The sequence below is a fragment of the Artibeus jamaicensis genome, unplaced genomic scaffold (genome assembly GCF_021234435.1).
Source record: "Artibeus jamaicensis isolate MK-2021 breed Jamaican fruit bat unplaced genomic scaffold, CSHL_Jam_final contig_1715, whole genome shotgun sequence".
Lineage (NCBI taxonomy): Eukaryota > Metazoa > Chordata > Mammalia > Chiroptera > Phyllostomidae > Artibeus > Artibeus jamaicensis.
In genome coordinates this window covers 2777933-2793135 of record NW_026521335.1, presented here as the reverse complement: position 1 = coordinate 2793135, position 15203 = coordinate 2777933, and the positions used below count along the sequence as shown (strand labels likewise).

Here is a 15203-nt window from a genome sequence, read left to right as displayed (position 1 = left end):
GTGTTAATTGAAGAGTGCACCTGCTGAGAATTAAACAGCCAATTAGAGATTTCACGGAATCCTCCCTCTCAGCCAATTACCGTAGAGGCTTCCCTCTCTTAAGCCTTTGGTGCAAAACCTGCGCTTCGGTGGTTGGGATCAAGGTGCGAGATAGGGATTGAACCAGTCATGAGTATCAAACTTTGTACAAAGCCAGGGTCACCCCACAACCCAGCGACCGTTGGGAAAAAAAATGTGATGGGCCGTGCTCCGTTAGTTGTTTGCTATCTTTTTCCTCGATCAGTCCCCGTACCACGACAGGGGATCAGGTGACATGAAAACTTTTTGGGGGGCCGGGTGCAGGGGTTTGTACATAAAAATAGGTTTCATAGAGATGAAGAGAATGTCAAGGGAAAGTTGTTGCGCAGCAGAGAGCCAGGGCGCGCTGTGAAGGAATACGATGAGGGCGGTGACAACAGGAAAGATGAAGGATCCGAGTTCTGAGTGGTAAGGGAGCTGCGGGTCTGCCCTTTCCTGGGGATTGAGGGAAACGGGTCAGGCGACAGGCGCAGGGGTCCGTTTCTGTAGGGGACGAGAAAGCGGGTGGTTTTCTGAAAGAGACGGTTTGCTTCGGAAGAGTGCATTGCAGCCGCCGTTTGTCCGGGAACGTTAGGGACGGTTGGGCCTGGTCTCGGCCTCTGCGCAGCGGGTAGCACAGCGGGCGGCACGAGCCCCTTCCCCGGCCCCCCATGCCGGGCCCAGCACTAAGGGCTCAGCGTGGGACCAGGGGTAGGGCGCTCCCACCAGCTTCTATCACAATTTCTGGCGCGCGATACTCAGTGAACGTTGAATGAACGTTGAATGAAAGACACAAGAAGATTGTATCTTTAGTCAGCTAGGTAGAGAGAGGCATTTGGTAGTCAGTTTTTTGTTTTGTATTAATTTAAAATATGTATGTTTTGAAGAAGAAACACATGCACATTCTACAAAATTCAAAAGGAAATATTACAGTGAATGTCTTATTTCCCTCAGAAGCAACCAACATTATCAAATTTTGGTGACTTTTCACAAGATATTCTATAGTTAACATGCATATGTATTTTTACCTAGTTGATAATAAGCTATTTTACAGTTTCCTTTTTATATAGTTTAGATGTCTTTCCATAGCAGTACAGATGTATCTGCCTCATAGTAAGTTTCATAGTAAGCCTGAGGGATATACTGATATATTTAACCACGCGTTACGATTATATTGATACCCAAGTATATTTCATTTGGCTTTTGCATATCCGTATAATAAATACTTAGAACTGCAAATGCTAGGTCAGAGCATTGTGTGTTTTTTTTTCATCTGAATACATGCAATTTTGCCAATTCCCTCCTTCCATGAAGATGGTTCTCATTTCATTCCACCAGCAGTGTTTTAAAGGATTTTGGTAAGTGTAGATGGTATTGTCAAATTGCTTTCCACGGAATTTTTACTAATGTTCTCTCCCATCAACATGCTTATACATTGTGTTATCAAACTTTTGATTTTTGACAGTCTGATAGTGTAAATGGTATCTCATTGTAATTTTAATTTCTCTTATAAGGTTGAGCATCTTTTAATATGTTTAAGTGGCAATTGTATTTTATTTTTTGTATATCTGTTCATATAATTTGTTCATATGTTAATATTTTATCTTTGTATAAGTTGTATAGTTTTCTTTTCCCAGTATGTCCTATGTGTTTTTACTTTGTTTATGGTGACTTTTTTGCTATGCAAATATTTTTTATTTATATTATAGTTGAATTTCTCATTATTTTCTTTGATAACTTCTGGGTTTCATATCATATTTGGAAAAGCCTCCTATTACCTAAGATTATTTTTAAATTATCCTATTTTTTCATAAATACTTTCATAGTGTCTTTTTATATATCTTAATATTGAATTCACCTAGAATTTATTTTGGAGGAAGATAGGAAAATCTAACTTTATTTCATTTGTTTTACTTGACCCTGCTTATTGAATAACCCATACTTCCTCCCTTGTTTTTGAATGCTATCTTTATAAAACTCAAACAGCCATATGTATTTTGGTCTATTTTGGAGTTTTTCATGTCCATTGATCTCTTCATTCATATTCTATCACAGTAAAACCTTGGTTCTCCAACATCTGGATTCTTGAACAATTTTATTCTTGACCAATTCTGTTCTCAACCAAGTTGTTCACACACAAAAAAAAATCAATTCTCTACCCAAAAACCCTTTCATGATGATACCTGTATAATCAATCACTCATGTGTCTGTCAGGCAACAAAGGAGATTCAGTTTTTGAACAAATAACTTCTCTTTTTTAAATTGTTGTTCAAGTACAGTTTTTCTGTCTTTTACTCCTATCCTAGCAGAACAAATAACTTCTTGAACAGTTTTGTAGAACAAATTAAGTTTAAGAACCAAGGTTCCACTGTTTCTTACTGTTTTTAAAAATTGATGTACATTATGTATTGTTTACCATAATTTAAAAATTGATACACAATATACATATAGAAAAGTGCACAAATAAAAACTGTACACCTTGATGAATTTTCAAAAATGGAATACATTCGTGTAACCAATGTCCAGATTAAGAAACAAAACATTACAGCATGCTTGAAGTCACCCTTGTGTCCCTTCCCAGTTACTATTATTCCCCTTAAAGATAGCCACTCTACTGACCCTAATAGCAGAAACCAGTTCTTCTTGTTTTTGTTTTTGTATAGGAAGAGAATCCTATAGTATGTACTCATTGTGTCTGGCTTCTTTTGTGCAACATTATTTGTGTGAGATTCAGCCATATTGTGTGTAGTTTCATTCATTCTTCTTACTCTGTAGTAGTATATTGTGGGAATATAGCACAATTTACTTTTCAGTGTACTGTTAATGCTATTTTGATGGGAACACATATTTTTAGATTACCTAAGGGAGAATTACTGTGCAGAATGTTCCTATATACATATTTAAGACATTGATGATGTCCCATCATCAGTGTCTTAACATCTTTGTCATATAGAATTTACATATTTCTTAGATTATTCCTAGGTTCTTGAGTGCCGTAATTGCTATAGCTGTTTTTATCTTTTAAAAAGTAAAAGACTACTTCAGACCCAAGGAAGAATGTCCACTGTTGCTATGAAAAGTACAGACCTACGCTATGGGCCCATCATCTTTCAGCTCCAATGGGAGGCAGTAGGAAGAAAAGAGGAAATGAAATGGAAGTCCAAAATGAGGGATTAAAAATTAAAAATTAGGCCCTGGCTGGTGTAGCTCAGTGGATTGAATGCAGGCCTGCGAACCACACAATCACAGTTCGATTCCCAGTCAGGGAACATGCCTGGGTTGTAGGCCAGTTCCCAGCAGGGGACGCACAGGAGGCAACCATACATTGATGTTTCTCTCCTTCTCTCCTTCCCTTCCTCTGTAAAAATAAATAAATAAAATCTTTTAAAAAATTAATAATTAAACCACAGGAGGAATTTCTTAATCAGAGAAGTGTAAAGCAGGTATAATTAGTTTTCCTGAGAATTTTAAGGAAGGTTAACTTCAAGTAATTGGTTGCATAGGGAGGTTGAGGAGTAGAAGGGATAAGTTTAGGTGAGATGATTCCAAACTTTCAGTCTCTGTGTATTTGGGATTTGTCATCTAATTCCCCCTCTAAGAGCTCAAATCAGGATTGAAAGGTTGAACTATGAAAAGCTGGCGTTGGGTGACTTATAATTTTTTAATTTTCATCTCCAGTTTCAAAGAGTCCATTCTCTTTCCTTGAAGGGTTTTTTGAACAGAATGCAGGAGGCAGTAGGTGGAACTAGTCAAGAAAGTCTGGGTTTCCTAGAGTTCCACGGGCAGGTGTTTCCACTCAACAAGCCAGACTGTGAAAGTAGACTTTAGCTAGAGGGTGGGGCAGTGAGGGGTTCTCAAACACAGTAGCCTGGTTCCAGAGCCTTGACTGATCAGAGTTCCCTTCCTGGACAAAATACAAACAATCTGTTCAAGTGATATTCAGGTGTCTGAGTTTTTGGAAAACAGAACACTTCCTTTGCCCATTATAGGCGTCACCCTTTTCTCCCCATTTACTCAAGGCTCTTCACCAGAAACCAGCAACTGGGAGCATGGGCCGTGGTATCAGAAATTATACTGGCACCACTCTTCAGTCTTCAGATCAGATTGATGGATTGTGGCAGGTGTCCTAGGAGAGAGACACTCGCCTCAGCCTTTCCAGCCACCACCGTCCAGCTGCCTTCCTACTTAATTCCCCTTAATTCCCCTGGTCCTGGAGGACCAGGACTCAGCAGTCCCTGATCTCAGTGCTCTCCAGCCTGAATCACCACCAGTCACTTTTTTAAAATAAATCCTCATCTGTGGACATTTTTCCCTTGCTTTTTTACAGAGAGGAAGGGAGAGAGAGAAGCACTGATTTGTTGCTAGGACCAGGGACCAAACCCTCAATCTGGGTATGTGCCCTGACCGGGAATCAAACCTGCACCTTCCAGTTACTGGATGATGCTCCCACCAACTGAACCACACCAGCCAGGGCCACACTCACTTCTTAGAGCAAAAGTCCCACCCAAAGTTGCCTGCCTCTCTCTGCAAGATGGGTGCTGGTGGGAAAAGGGGGACAGAGAAGGGAGAAGGTGGAGGTAACAGTGTTTTCTTACAGGGTCCATCCTACCATCTGTTCTTACCTGTGCCGTTCTCTACACACTGTAGTCCTTCCCAACCTTTTCTCCTTGCCTCGGATGGACTCTGGGGAGACAGGCAGCCTAAGCCCTCAGCTTTTCTGCTCCCTGAGGCTTCTCACAGCAGGGGTTCTTTACCTGCATTCTGTGGAACCTTTGATGGCTTCAGGGTGACAGTGGACGATGTATAAATGTTTTTGTTCATAGCTTGTACCAGATATTCTCAGAGGGGTCCCTGATTCAAAATAAGCTGACAGTCATTGCCTTGCAGGCTTCTCACCCCTTGAATCAGGGACCCAGCACAGCAAAGGAAATTGAGAAACAAAAACGTGTCAGGGATCGTCACGGGAAGTGCGAAATGCTGCCAGAGTATCTTGGGTCCAAACTTCTCAGCTTAGGGGACACCATATCTGAAATGGAAGGGGAGGGTAGATGGAGGGTGGATGGAGTGACCTCAGGAAGGTTTGGTCCAGCAGAGGTAGGCAGAAGGTGGACAGAGTCAAATCCTCAAATCTGACAGAGTTCACAGGTTGTTCCACCATGTGAGCAATTCCTGAGCAGCCTCTCAGTAACCTAAGAGGTTGTTGAGGTTAGAACCCAGAAAGGGACCTAGGAAATCTGAAACCTCTGGGGTTTTGGGTTTTTAGCTTTTGTTTTTAATCCTCACCTGAGAACATTTTCTTTTCATTGCTTTTTAGCAAGAGAGGAAAGGAAAGAGGAAGGGAAACATCGCTTGTTGCCTCCCACACACGCCCAGACTGGGGATCTGTGCCTGGACCAGGGATCCAACCCCTTGGACCAGGGATCTAACCTGCAACCTAGGTATGTGCCCCTACCGGGAATCGAACTTGCAACCTTTTGGTTACAGGTCATTGAGCCACTGTTCCAATCAGCTGAGCCACAGCAGCCAGGACTGAAACCTCTTTTTAATTATGAGAGCTTCTGTTGCCGGCAGCCAGGCATTTCAGTTCAGTCCATCTGATCCCTGGAATTTTTGCTGCGTTCTTCTGGTCCCTGGGACAGAGGCAGCAAGGGCATTGGGTGAGAAGACTGAGAAAGACTAAAAACCAACCAACCCTCAGCTTCTTGAAGTAACTCAGTTGCATTAGAGTTACTAAAGGAAGGTGAGGATTAACAACTGGTCCGTTTCCCTAAAAAAGTTGTTCTGAGACAGTGGGGTAGAAGGTGACCCCTGGATTTCACCTTGCTCCCCGGGTCCTGTACCTGAGAGGCTATGGGAGAGGGGTTATAAGAATATGCAGTGACTAGAACAGTAGAGCAGAATGGTGGAGGCATGTGACTTTTGAGTCAGCCCTGAGTTCAAATACAGCTCCCTTACTAACTAGCCCTATATACTCCAGCATTTACTTACTTTATTTGACTCTTAGTTCTATCAGCTAAGATGCCCTATTTTATGGGGTTGATGTGAGGATTAAATAAGAAAACAAAGATAGAGCCACTGACATAGAATAGGCCCTCAATAAATGTTATTTTTCTCCTTTCTCCACCTCTGTCTCACCCCCAGGAGAGCTTTACTGGATTGTCCCAAATGATGCAGACATAACATCCTTGCGTGTGCACACGCATGCACACAGCTGCACATGTCCCTGGTTGCATTCACACACTTGATACCCACACACCAGCCTGGATGATTGCACCCAAACCAAGGGCATCCTTCTCAGACGGGTGCCGTGAGGACCGGCTTGCTGACTGTGCAGGCTGCGGAAGTGCTCATCAGAGTAACGTGGCTTCACTAACCGTCCCTGGAGCAGCTGTGTGAGGAGAGCGAGGGGCGGCAGTGGGGCGTGACCTCACAGGCCCTTCCCCCAGCTCGAACGGGTTTCTCAAGCGATATTTTGCCATCTCCACCAAGGAGTCCTCATCTGTGCCCAGAGTTGTGGTGTCTGGAGCTGCGCTGTCCAATACAGTAGCCACTGGCCACATGTGGCTGTTGAGCTCTTGAAAGATGGCTAGTGCAACTGAGGAGTGGACTTTTAAAATTTATTTCATTATAGTTCCATCTAAATCTGAAAAACAATCCTTGATTTAGTTATTGGAAAACTTTTAATATGTTTCAAAAGCTTGGATGTGTGAGTCAACTTTTTCAACAGTGAATTTTATGAAACCTAAATACCAAAACGATATTTCTGGTGAAAATGTAGTGAGCAAATTGGAATGTGCTGTGAGTGTAAAATATACAGTGGATTTCAAAGGCCTAATATGACAAAACCGTGTAAAATATTTCATTACTAATTTTTATATTGCTATGTTGAAATGACAATAGCCTGGGTACATTGGGTTAAATTAAATAAAATATATAGTATTAAAATTAATTGTATCTGTTTCTTTTTGCTTTTTTAATGTGATATTAGGATGTTCGAACTTGCATTCTATTTCTATTGGGCAGCGCTGCCCTGGAGACTCTGGGACTTGGGCTGCAGCATCTCCCGCTCCAGAAACACCATCTGTGTCATCTGTTCCCGCCGCCTCAGGGGGCTTCCCAGAGATTTCTCTGAGCAGCAGTGCGGCTCCCGTTCTTTTCTGCATTGCAGGCAGAGTAGACAGCTAGAGTGAGAAACACGAGCACCCCCCAAGTTCCAACCTAATGAACTGCTGGTGGAGAATCCGGAGAGGAGGGAGAGGGCTGCGCCCACCAGGGAAGCCTTTCTGGTGTCTCATAAACTGGAGAGGGTTGGGATACAAGGAGAATTGTGAGTGCATGGTGGGGGTAGGGTTGGAGGCTCAGGGACACCCATTTCTCAAGATTATTGATTCTCCAGCTGAGAAGCTAGCCTGGTGGTGAAGTCCAGCTGTGTCCTCCTGGTGCTGGCTCCTCCCACTTGTTGGGAACAGTAATGAATGATCTTTCCGAACCAAAACCACTGCAGCAGGAGTTAGCTAGGAGGTCATAATGATTGCAGATTGTTGGTTAAGGTTGGGTGGGGGCTTTCAAGGGTGGACAATGCAGAGAAGCCCTCCAGGGCTGTGTGGCCTCCACTTCTCCACCCCTCCTCCCTGCTCCTTTCCTTTCCTTTCACTCCTCCCCTTCTGATGATGTCGAGGCTGCTCTCCCTTGAGCTCTCAGCATCTCTACTTTTTCTGGCTCTGCTTTGCCCTCTATTTGAAGCACACTCCGAGGCAGTCAGCGTCTCTTCTTCCTACCTGCCTTTGCACCAGAGGCAGTCCATCAGACAGTGACCTCTCTCCAGAGAGGGCTTCCCGCTGGGGCTGCATTAAACAAGGGAGCTGGGGGAAGGGTAGTGGAAGTGAACTAGGAGGCATTCCCGCTGCTGCCTCTTCTCATTTTCACTAAAGCGCTCTGTGCCCCTCCTCCCCTGTTCCTGCAAGCCCAGTCCTGCTGTGCTCTGGGTCTCTCTCCTTTGACAAGGGCAGATTCTTGCTTTTGTTAGTCATTTTCTAACAGTTCCCCTCTTGCCTTCCCTCAAGGGCAGTGGGGATCTGAGACACAGTAATGATAGGCAGATCCCAACAAGAATGAGAGAGGAGGGATGGAGCTGGGTGTCCTGGGTTGGAATTTCCACAGAGGAATCCCTTGGGACATGGAGTACTGCTCCTCCAACCCTAGAGACAGAGAGTATGGGGAAGGGGTGGAAACTGAAGTGGGCTAGGAGTGCCGTTCTCTCCAGGCCTGGCTGGTCAACTTTTGCACAAACCCCTGTTTATATTAGATGCAGACAAGGCTATTGGGATACACGCTCAATGGGCAGGAAGAATGGGCAGGAGGGGGTTGATCTGACAGCAATAAGGGGCACACAAAGTCTGAAGTAAAGAAAACTCCAGAAATCACATGTAGTTTGGGCTGCTACAGTCATAGCCTTTGGGCAGCAGGTTTAATGGTGTGACAGAGGCAAGTGGTGGAGGCTTATGCGGACACAGTACCAAGTGTGTCATCTGTCTTCCCCATCCCACACTGTACCCTCCTCTCCTTAGCCTGAGGTCCTCAATCCTGGTTCCTTGTGCCTGGAGAAGGGAACAAAGCAGAAAGAGAGGGACAGTACCTGATTGAGGAGCAAAGATTCTAAGAAGCAACTGACACTTTGCTCTGAAATAATCTTGAAGCTGTGGTTGGCAGTTGGTATTGGTTATAAAAGAGTATAAGTGTGTGTAAGGGAAGGCTGATGGTTAGACTAGCAGGCTGGAGTCTTGGTTATGTTTCCTGCTTTGTGCATGGTGGGCAAGGCTGGGCTGACTATAAGGTGTATATCTCCAGCTCCCTGGGGTCCTCTGGGAAGGGGTGACACTGCTATCCTCAGACTGCAAAAGCATGAGGCAGACTCTCTATTAGGAGGCATCATGGCTGTGCTAACGGTGCAGGCAGGATTGTGGGAGGCCTGTGCTGCTTGGGATGGGGTTCTGGTCCACGTGGCCTTGTTTCCCTTCCCTTTTGCTATCTGAAGCTGGTTTGGCCGGGTCCCCAGCATGAAAGTTAAGGTCAGAAGAGCTTGGCAGTGACCCGGTTACCCCCAGAGTTCTTATCCCCAGAGGGCCGAGGTGCCACAAAATCAAAGGTCACATGATGCTTGACCCGTCCTTTGCCCTTGCTCCACAGGGCAATGAGGCCAAAGCAGAGAGTCACAGAGGTAAGGAAGGGGAGGAAGCCAACCGCCAGCACCATAGCTACACCTCTGCTGTCTAGGAAGAAAGGCCCCGGGACCCCCGGTGTGGTAATGTTGTGGTCAAAGCGAGTGCCATTTGGTGCCTCAACTTGGATTACTTCTAGCCAGGCCCTCAGGGAGTCATTCCCAGCAACATTGCTGACCACACAGATATAGGCCCCTCTATCCCGTAGCTGCACGGAGCGGATCTCCAGCGTCCCATCCTCTAGCACCCTTACTCGCCCAGCCCTTCCCAACCAAGCCCTTGGAGGCCTCATCCAAGAGACAGTGGGGGCGGGGTCCCCATCCCCAGAGCAGGAGAAAACAGCACGTCCCCCCTCCTCTGCTATGACCCATCGTGGCCCAGACTTTTGGATCAGGGCTGGTTGGCAAGCGAAGTGCCCTGGAGGTAGGATGTCTGAGAAGTCCCTCAGGCTCTTCCCCCGGACATGCTGAGGGCCAGCACAGGCAGGGGGGGATGTGCCAAAGTCCAGGCGGCGGCGTAGCCGGAGCAGCCACAGGAGGCGGCAGTCACAGGTCAGGGGGTTGCCAGACAGCCTCAGGGTGACCAGTTTATCTGGAGAAGGGAACGCCGTTTCCTCCAGTGTCTGAAGGGCATTGTCTGCCACATCCAGGAGGTGGAAGGCAGTCAAGCCATGGAAGGCATGGGCAGCGATGGAGGTGAGGCAGGCCCCGGAGAGTCGAAGCTCCTGGAGTCGCACCAGGGGACTGAGCCTTCGGGCTGGGATGGCTGAGATGGGGTTCTGAGATAGATCCAGGACCCTGAGGAAGCTCAGGTGGCGCAGTGCCTGGAAGGGCACGGAGCTCAGATTGCAGCGGGTGATGGCCAGGCTGCTAAGATTGAGCCCAGCCAGGCTCCCGGGCTCCAGGGACTCCAGAGCTGGCCAGTGATGGATCTCCAGCTCTTTTAGCTGCCCCAGCCCCCGGAGCGCCCCCGCCGGCAACCTCCCAATATCCAGTTCTCGAAGTCTTAGGGCCACTAGTTCGGGGAGCCGGGCCAGGGCCAGGCCGGGCACTGTGCTGAGGTTGCAGCGCTCCAGGGTGAGGGCGTTCAGCTTGGCCAGCCCTGCAAAGGCCCCCGGAGCCACAAACACCAGGTGGTTGTCTCCAACCTCTAACTGCTGGAGGCTGCCCAGCTCCCCAAATGCTCCATCAAGGAAGAGGACAATTTGGTTAAGGCGGAGGTCCAGCAAGGTAAGGGAAGACAGGCCTGAGAAGACCCCTGGCCCCATGATTCGCAGCCGATTGCCCTGCAGTCTTAGGGTGAGTAGGCTTCGTAGGCCATGGAAGGCCCCTGGCTCCAGGGTGGAAAGCTGGTTGTAACTGAGGTCCAGTTCCTGGAGCAGGCCCAGGCGGGAGAGCATCCCCTGCTGAAGCGCCCACAGGTGGTTCCCACTCAGGTCCAGGAGCTCAGTGTCCACGGGGAGTCCCCCAGGCACGGCCTCCAGCCTCCGGTGGTCACAGAGCACTGCCCGGGGCTGGGAGGTGCAGTCACATACAGCAGGGCAGCTGCCACTGCTCCCTCCAGGCAACAGGAGCAAGAAAAGGAGAGGGGGCCACGGGGGCCAGGCTTGCTTTGGAGCTACTGTGGCTGCAGCCATTCCCTCTTCACTCCTGGAACAGATGATGACATGGACCTTTTTGGAAAGTGGCTTCAGGTGATGGTGACCATAGACTTCCCTGGGCCTCTTCAGAGCAGAGGAGGTTGGGAGCAGGGGGGAGAGAGAGAGAGAAACCATCTCAGCACTGCTGGGACGTGGGGCACAGACCAGAAGGAATTCTGGTACGTACCTCCCTGGGGCCTCCAGCAGCTTTTCCTTGTGGGAATGTCTCCTTCCTATGGGCTCTAGCTGCCTGCAAGTCAAGTGTTACTCGCTCATAGAACCCTAGTCAAACCTGATTTCTGTGGGGAGGTTTTACAGGCCTGGGACTGGGACAGGAAGCCCAGGAGGGGCCGTGGGAGGCAACTTAGAGTCTCCCGCCAATGGGTTTTTTTCCCTACGTCTATGAGATCCAGAAGTGCTTCAGGTCCCTTCTCCCTGATATGTATTCTCCCCAAGTTCTGCTCCGTCCCTCTCTTCTCCTCTCCTGTTATCTACCTGTAGCTTTGTCAAAGGCTCAGTGGGATCATAGCCTTGGATCCTGAATGGAGAGAGGCCTTACTGTGAGTCAGTTGCCCAAGGGTGGGAACCCTGCAGGCCTCAGCCCCTCCGTCTCCTCTTACTGCCTCTCTGCCCTCCTCCAGCCTGGCCCAGATTCTGAGGCCCTGGACTATCAAGATCCAGTCTCCCCAGATGCTCCCCAGATGTTCCCCAGATGCTGCTGAGGTATGTGAGGGACCCAGGAGATGCTCAAGTTTGGACCTTTGTTGCTGGGTCCTCAGACTTACGCTTCTCTTATGTCCCTCCTTCACAGTGTTTTGTTTGATTCGAGTCCAGTGTGTAAATGTGAGGGAATCTCTTACACCTTTTGGCACTGGCTGCCTGAGCAATACACAAGAGACCAACTGTGAGCCAGGGAGGCACAGACAAGCTCAGAGAGACAGTGCCTGACCGGATGTGGTGTGTGGGAGCAAGGCAGCCCTCAGCTGGCACCGCAGATCTCTGGACACAGGCTGTGTGCACAGCCGTTCACTTAAAGCAGATCTCTGGGCGCCAGGGGCCTGGACAAATCCAGGAAGACTATGACTAAACGACCACTGGACACTGAGGTGATAGAGGAGAAAGGTGGTGAGGCCCCGTGACTCATCCTGTTCAGTGCCAACAGGGACCCCCAAGGTGGGGAGGGTGTGCAACTGGCCAGGGATGACAAAAGGGAGGCAGGGTGCCCAGGTTTCTTTCTGGCTGCAGATCCTGGTCACCTCTGGGCTTTCAGGCTTTTTGGGTCCTAACAGGCTTGGCTTCCTGCTACATGCCTCCTTTTCTCCCACATGGAACTCAGGAGGGCAGATGAAGAGATGGTGTTTTTTCTCCTTTCCCTCCCACTCTGTGCCTCCTCTAGGATTGCTGTGGTGACTCTCCTGTGGTACTTCAGATGCTATAGGAACTGGGAAACTGAGGAAAGAGGCCAAAAGGGCAGAGGGATGTAGGGCGCTACTCTGAGGCTTGAGAGAGAATGGCGTGGGGCAGGCAAAGGCTGCTGGTTAGTCTCCTCTCGTCCCTGTCCCCACCTGACAGGTAGCTATGGCATGCTAAGAGTTCTCTGGGGAGACAAATGCCCCAGCCTCCCTCATTCTCCCCATGCCTGTTCTGGGAAGTCCACCTGACAGCTATCCCTTTATCACCACTGCTGCAGTTCCTGCTCATCCTATTTGCTCTGCATTCGAGAAAAGTGCAGTGAAGCATGTAGCCCAGCTTCCCTCCTGCCCACTGCTGTCACTTCCTTCTTAGTTTCCAAAGCCTCCTGAGCCAGGGGCTAGGGGATCTGGGCCCAACCCTTTACTTTATATATAAGGTGGCTAATTTAATCACAAACTTCCCTTGCCAATCTCCATGGCTACAGGATTGGCTTCCGGCCGCTTTGCAGGAAGAAATAAGTGTCAGAATCACTTCTCTCTCTCTCCTTAAATGGGCTGGGGTCTGGGGCACCATCCCCTAAAGGAATAGGATGCTTCTTTTGTCTCCATGTTGCAGTCCAGAGACACTTTTGACACTGGAAATCCTCTTTAAGATTGAGGCTGGGGACCTGTGTGGGGAGCGGGCTCTTGGAGGAAAGATTTCTGGACTGTCCATACTGATTTAGGGGCCAGAAGACCCTTCTCATAGGTAGAGAGAACACTGGGGAGATACAGACAGGTCTCCTTGGACTCTGTGCCCCCAGGGGCACTTGGGACATCTTAGTTTTCTCATCAAAGTCCTGTGGGGCCAGGATCCGTGGTTGGCCGAGGCGGGGTGGGGGTGGGGCCACCAATCCTCCAGCCTTGACCGGCACACGGGTCTGGCCTTTTCCCCGAGAATGTTATGGAGAAGGGCAATTACAGCGCTGGGACGGGAGGTGGGGGCACTTACCGGAGAAGCTGGGGAGCCGCATCAAGTTGGGCGCTGCATCTGTCCAGAGCTGGGGGCCGTCCCATGCGAGCTGCACCTTGGCTCACGCCAGCCCCCGGAGCTCACTCCCACTGACCCCCTGCCCGCCTGTCTGCCTGCCTGCCCGTCTGTCCGCCTGTCTGCCCGCTGCTTCTGTTGGTGCTGCATCCGCTGCTGCCAAGACCGAGGTAGAAAAAGAGCCAGAAAGCATTTCTCCTTTTTTTTTTTTCCTCTCTCTCTTTTTAAACCAGGCGAGAATGAGTCTGCAGCAACCCTGTTGGTGCAAAATAAATAAATAAAGCAACTAGGGAGGGCTGCAGTGAGCACCACCAGAGAACGGCGAGTGAGGGGTGGGGGTGGGGGTGGGCAGTAGAAGCGGCTGGGCAGCTCCAAAGGGTCTCTTGGATATCCTGCTTCCCTTCTGGGGAGCTCTGGGGCCAAGCACCTTTCTAAGCGTTGTCTTTCAGTCTCCCAGAGGCAAGGTAATTCTGTGTAACCTCTCAGTGTAAATGTCCCCTGTGGGTATCCTTTGTGGGGAAAGTTCTCAGCCCGGAACACCCTCTGTGGAGATTAACTTGAGGCTCTTTCCGTGGGGGCTCCTGTGGACCGGCTCCCAAGCTTCAGGAGGGATGATGGAAGTGGGGGCTAGGGTCCTTACAAACGCTGGTGGGTGGCCGGGCTGAAAACCTGGGTCCCCACGCAGGAACCAGACTGCAGAGCAGTGTGTAGGTAATCTCATTGGAGGCTCCCCCGACACACACACCTCTTGCCTTCAAAATTATTTTATAAAGAATGGCACAAGTTGGGGTTTATGTTTACCCAACTAATAATCCCTCCCCCGCCAGGCAACCCCCCTCCCAGGACCTGCTGTTAGTCCCCCAGCAGAGGTTGCACAGCTCTTTTTAAAGCCAAAAGGAGGGCCTCCTCCCCCAGGAGTCGGTGGTTCCCGAAGCTGAGTGGCAGAACGGCATCTACTTCCTTTCTCCTTAAGCAGAGCAGGGCCCACGCAGTCCTCCAGGGGTCTGTCCTTGGCCTTCCGACTGATCAGTGTCCAACCAACTCTGCTTCTCTTGGATTTTCTTGTGATAGGAGGCAGCTGGGCTGGGATAGAGTTTGGAGCACCCCAGGTCTAAGGCTGGTGGGTGGGGCACCATGGGAATGTTCTGGGGTCCCTCAGGATTGGCGCTCTTCCTGAAGCTCCCCTGAGCAATGCATTACCTCAAGGAAGACAGAGAGTGTGTCAGATCAAGTGTGTCTGTAGAACTGCGTGGTTGCAGGTTGAGTGTGTGTTTCACCTGTATGTGGACGTGCGTCACTGATCAGATTTGTGCTAACCTCTAATGTCTATTTTTAAAGTGCACGTAAGAAGTTTGAGTTCTAACTCTCTCTGTCTGTGATGCTCCTGGCTTTCCTTGCCTCCTATCCTGTACCCAAGTCCCATTAAAAAAATTAACCCCAGCCCCTCACTGTCCATGTATGCAGTTTTTCTTTTTACGACCCCAGGAAAAAGGCAGGGTGCCCAATCATTTCCTTGCTGAGCTGGGAGAAAGAAAAAAAGCAGGAAATCTAAAGATCCAGATTCAAGTTGTCTACAGGTCCTTCTGGGCTCCAGCCACCAGTCTCTGAGCTTGATGCTTCTGCCTCCGCTGAAGCCCGCAGGAAAATGCAGTGAGGTATTTCAAAGGCCTATCCTTGCCTTCTGAGCCCAGAGTTGAGTTCCATTCGTTCAGGGTGTCCTGGATCCCCTTGTTGTCCTGAGGACACCTTGGTCCTCCTAGCGGTCCTTTCCCACCCCCGTCCAGAAGCTGCGGGGAGGGACATGGGAAAGAGGACAGAGCAAAGCTGAGGCTGGAGATGCTGTTCCTCCA

At 49.1% G+C, this 15203-nt stretch overlaps 1 protein-coding gene and 1 long non-coding RNA gene across 4 annotated transcripts; one reads left to right on the top strand and one right to left on the bottom strand.

Annotated features, from left to right (window-relative positions):
* The first annotated feature begins 54 nt into the window (after positions 1-54).
* Positions 55-6964, top strand: LOC119048131 (uncharacterized). Of its 3 annotated transcripts, none has more exons than XR_005082267.2 (3): positions 55-143; positions 5372-5495; positions 6199-6964. It is a non-coding gene; the product is annotated as an uncharacterized LOC119048131 (long non-coding RNA). The 3 variants fall into 3 exon arrangements; XR_005082266.2 differs by lacking the exon at positions 55-143 and adding an exon at positions 158-486; XR_008392519.1 differs by lacking the exon at positions 55-143 and adding an exon at positions 1128-1415.
* Positions 6965-8494: 1530 nt separating this feature from the next.
* Positions 8495-15017, bottom strand: LINGO4 (leucine rich repeat and Ig domain containing 4). Its single transcript, XM_037143679.2, has 2 exons — positions 13318-15017; positions 8495-10996 (listed from the first exon to the last, which is right to left on the bottom strand). Exons 1-2 carry the CDS (start codon positions 13380-13382, stop codon positions 9127-9129), a joined length of 1935 nt encoding a protein of 644 aa, XP_036999574.2. The 5' UTR covers positions 13383-15017; the 3' UTR covers positions 8495-9126.
* Positions 15018-15203: the final 186 nt, after the last annotated feature.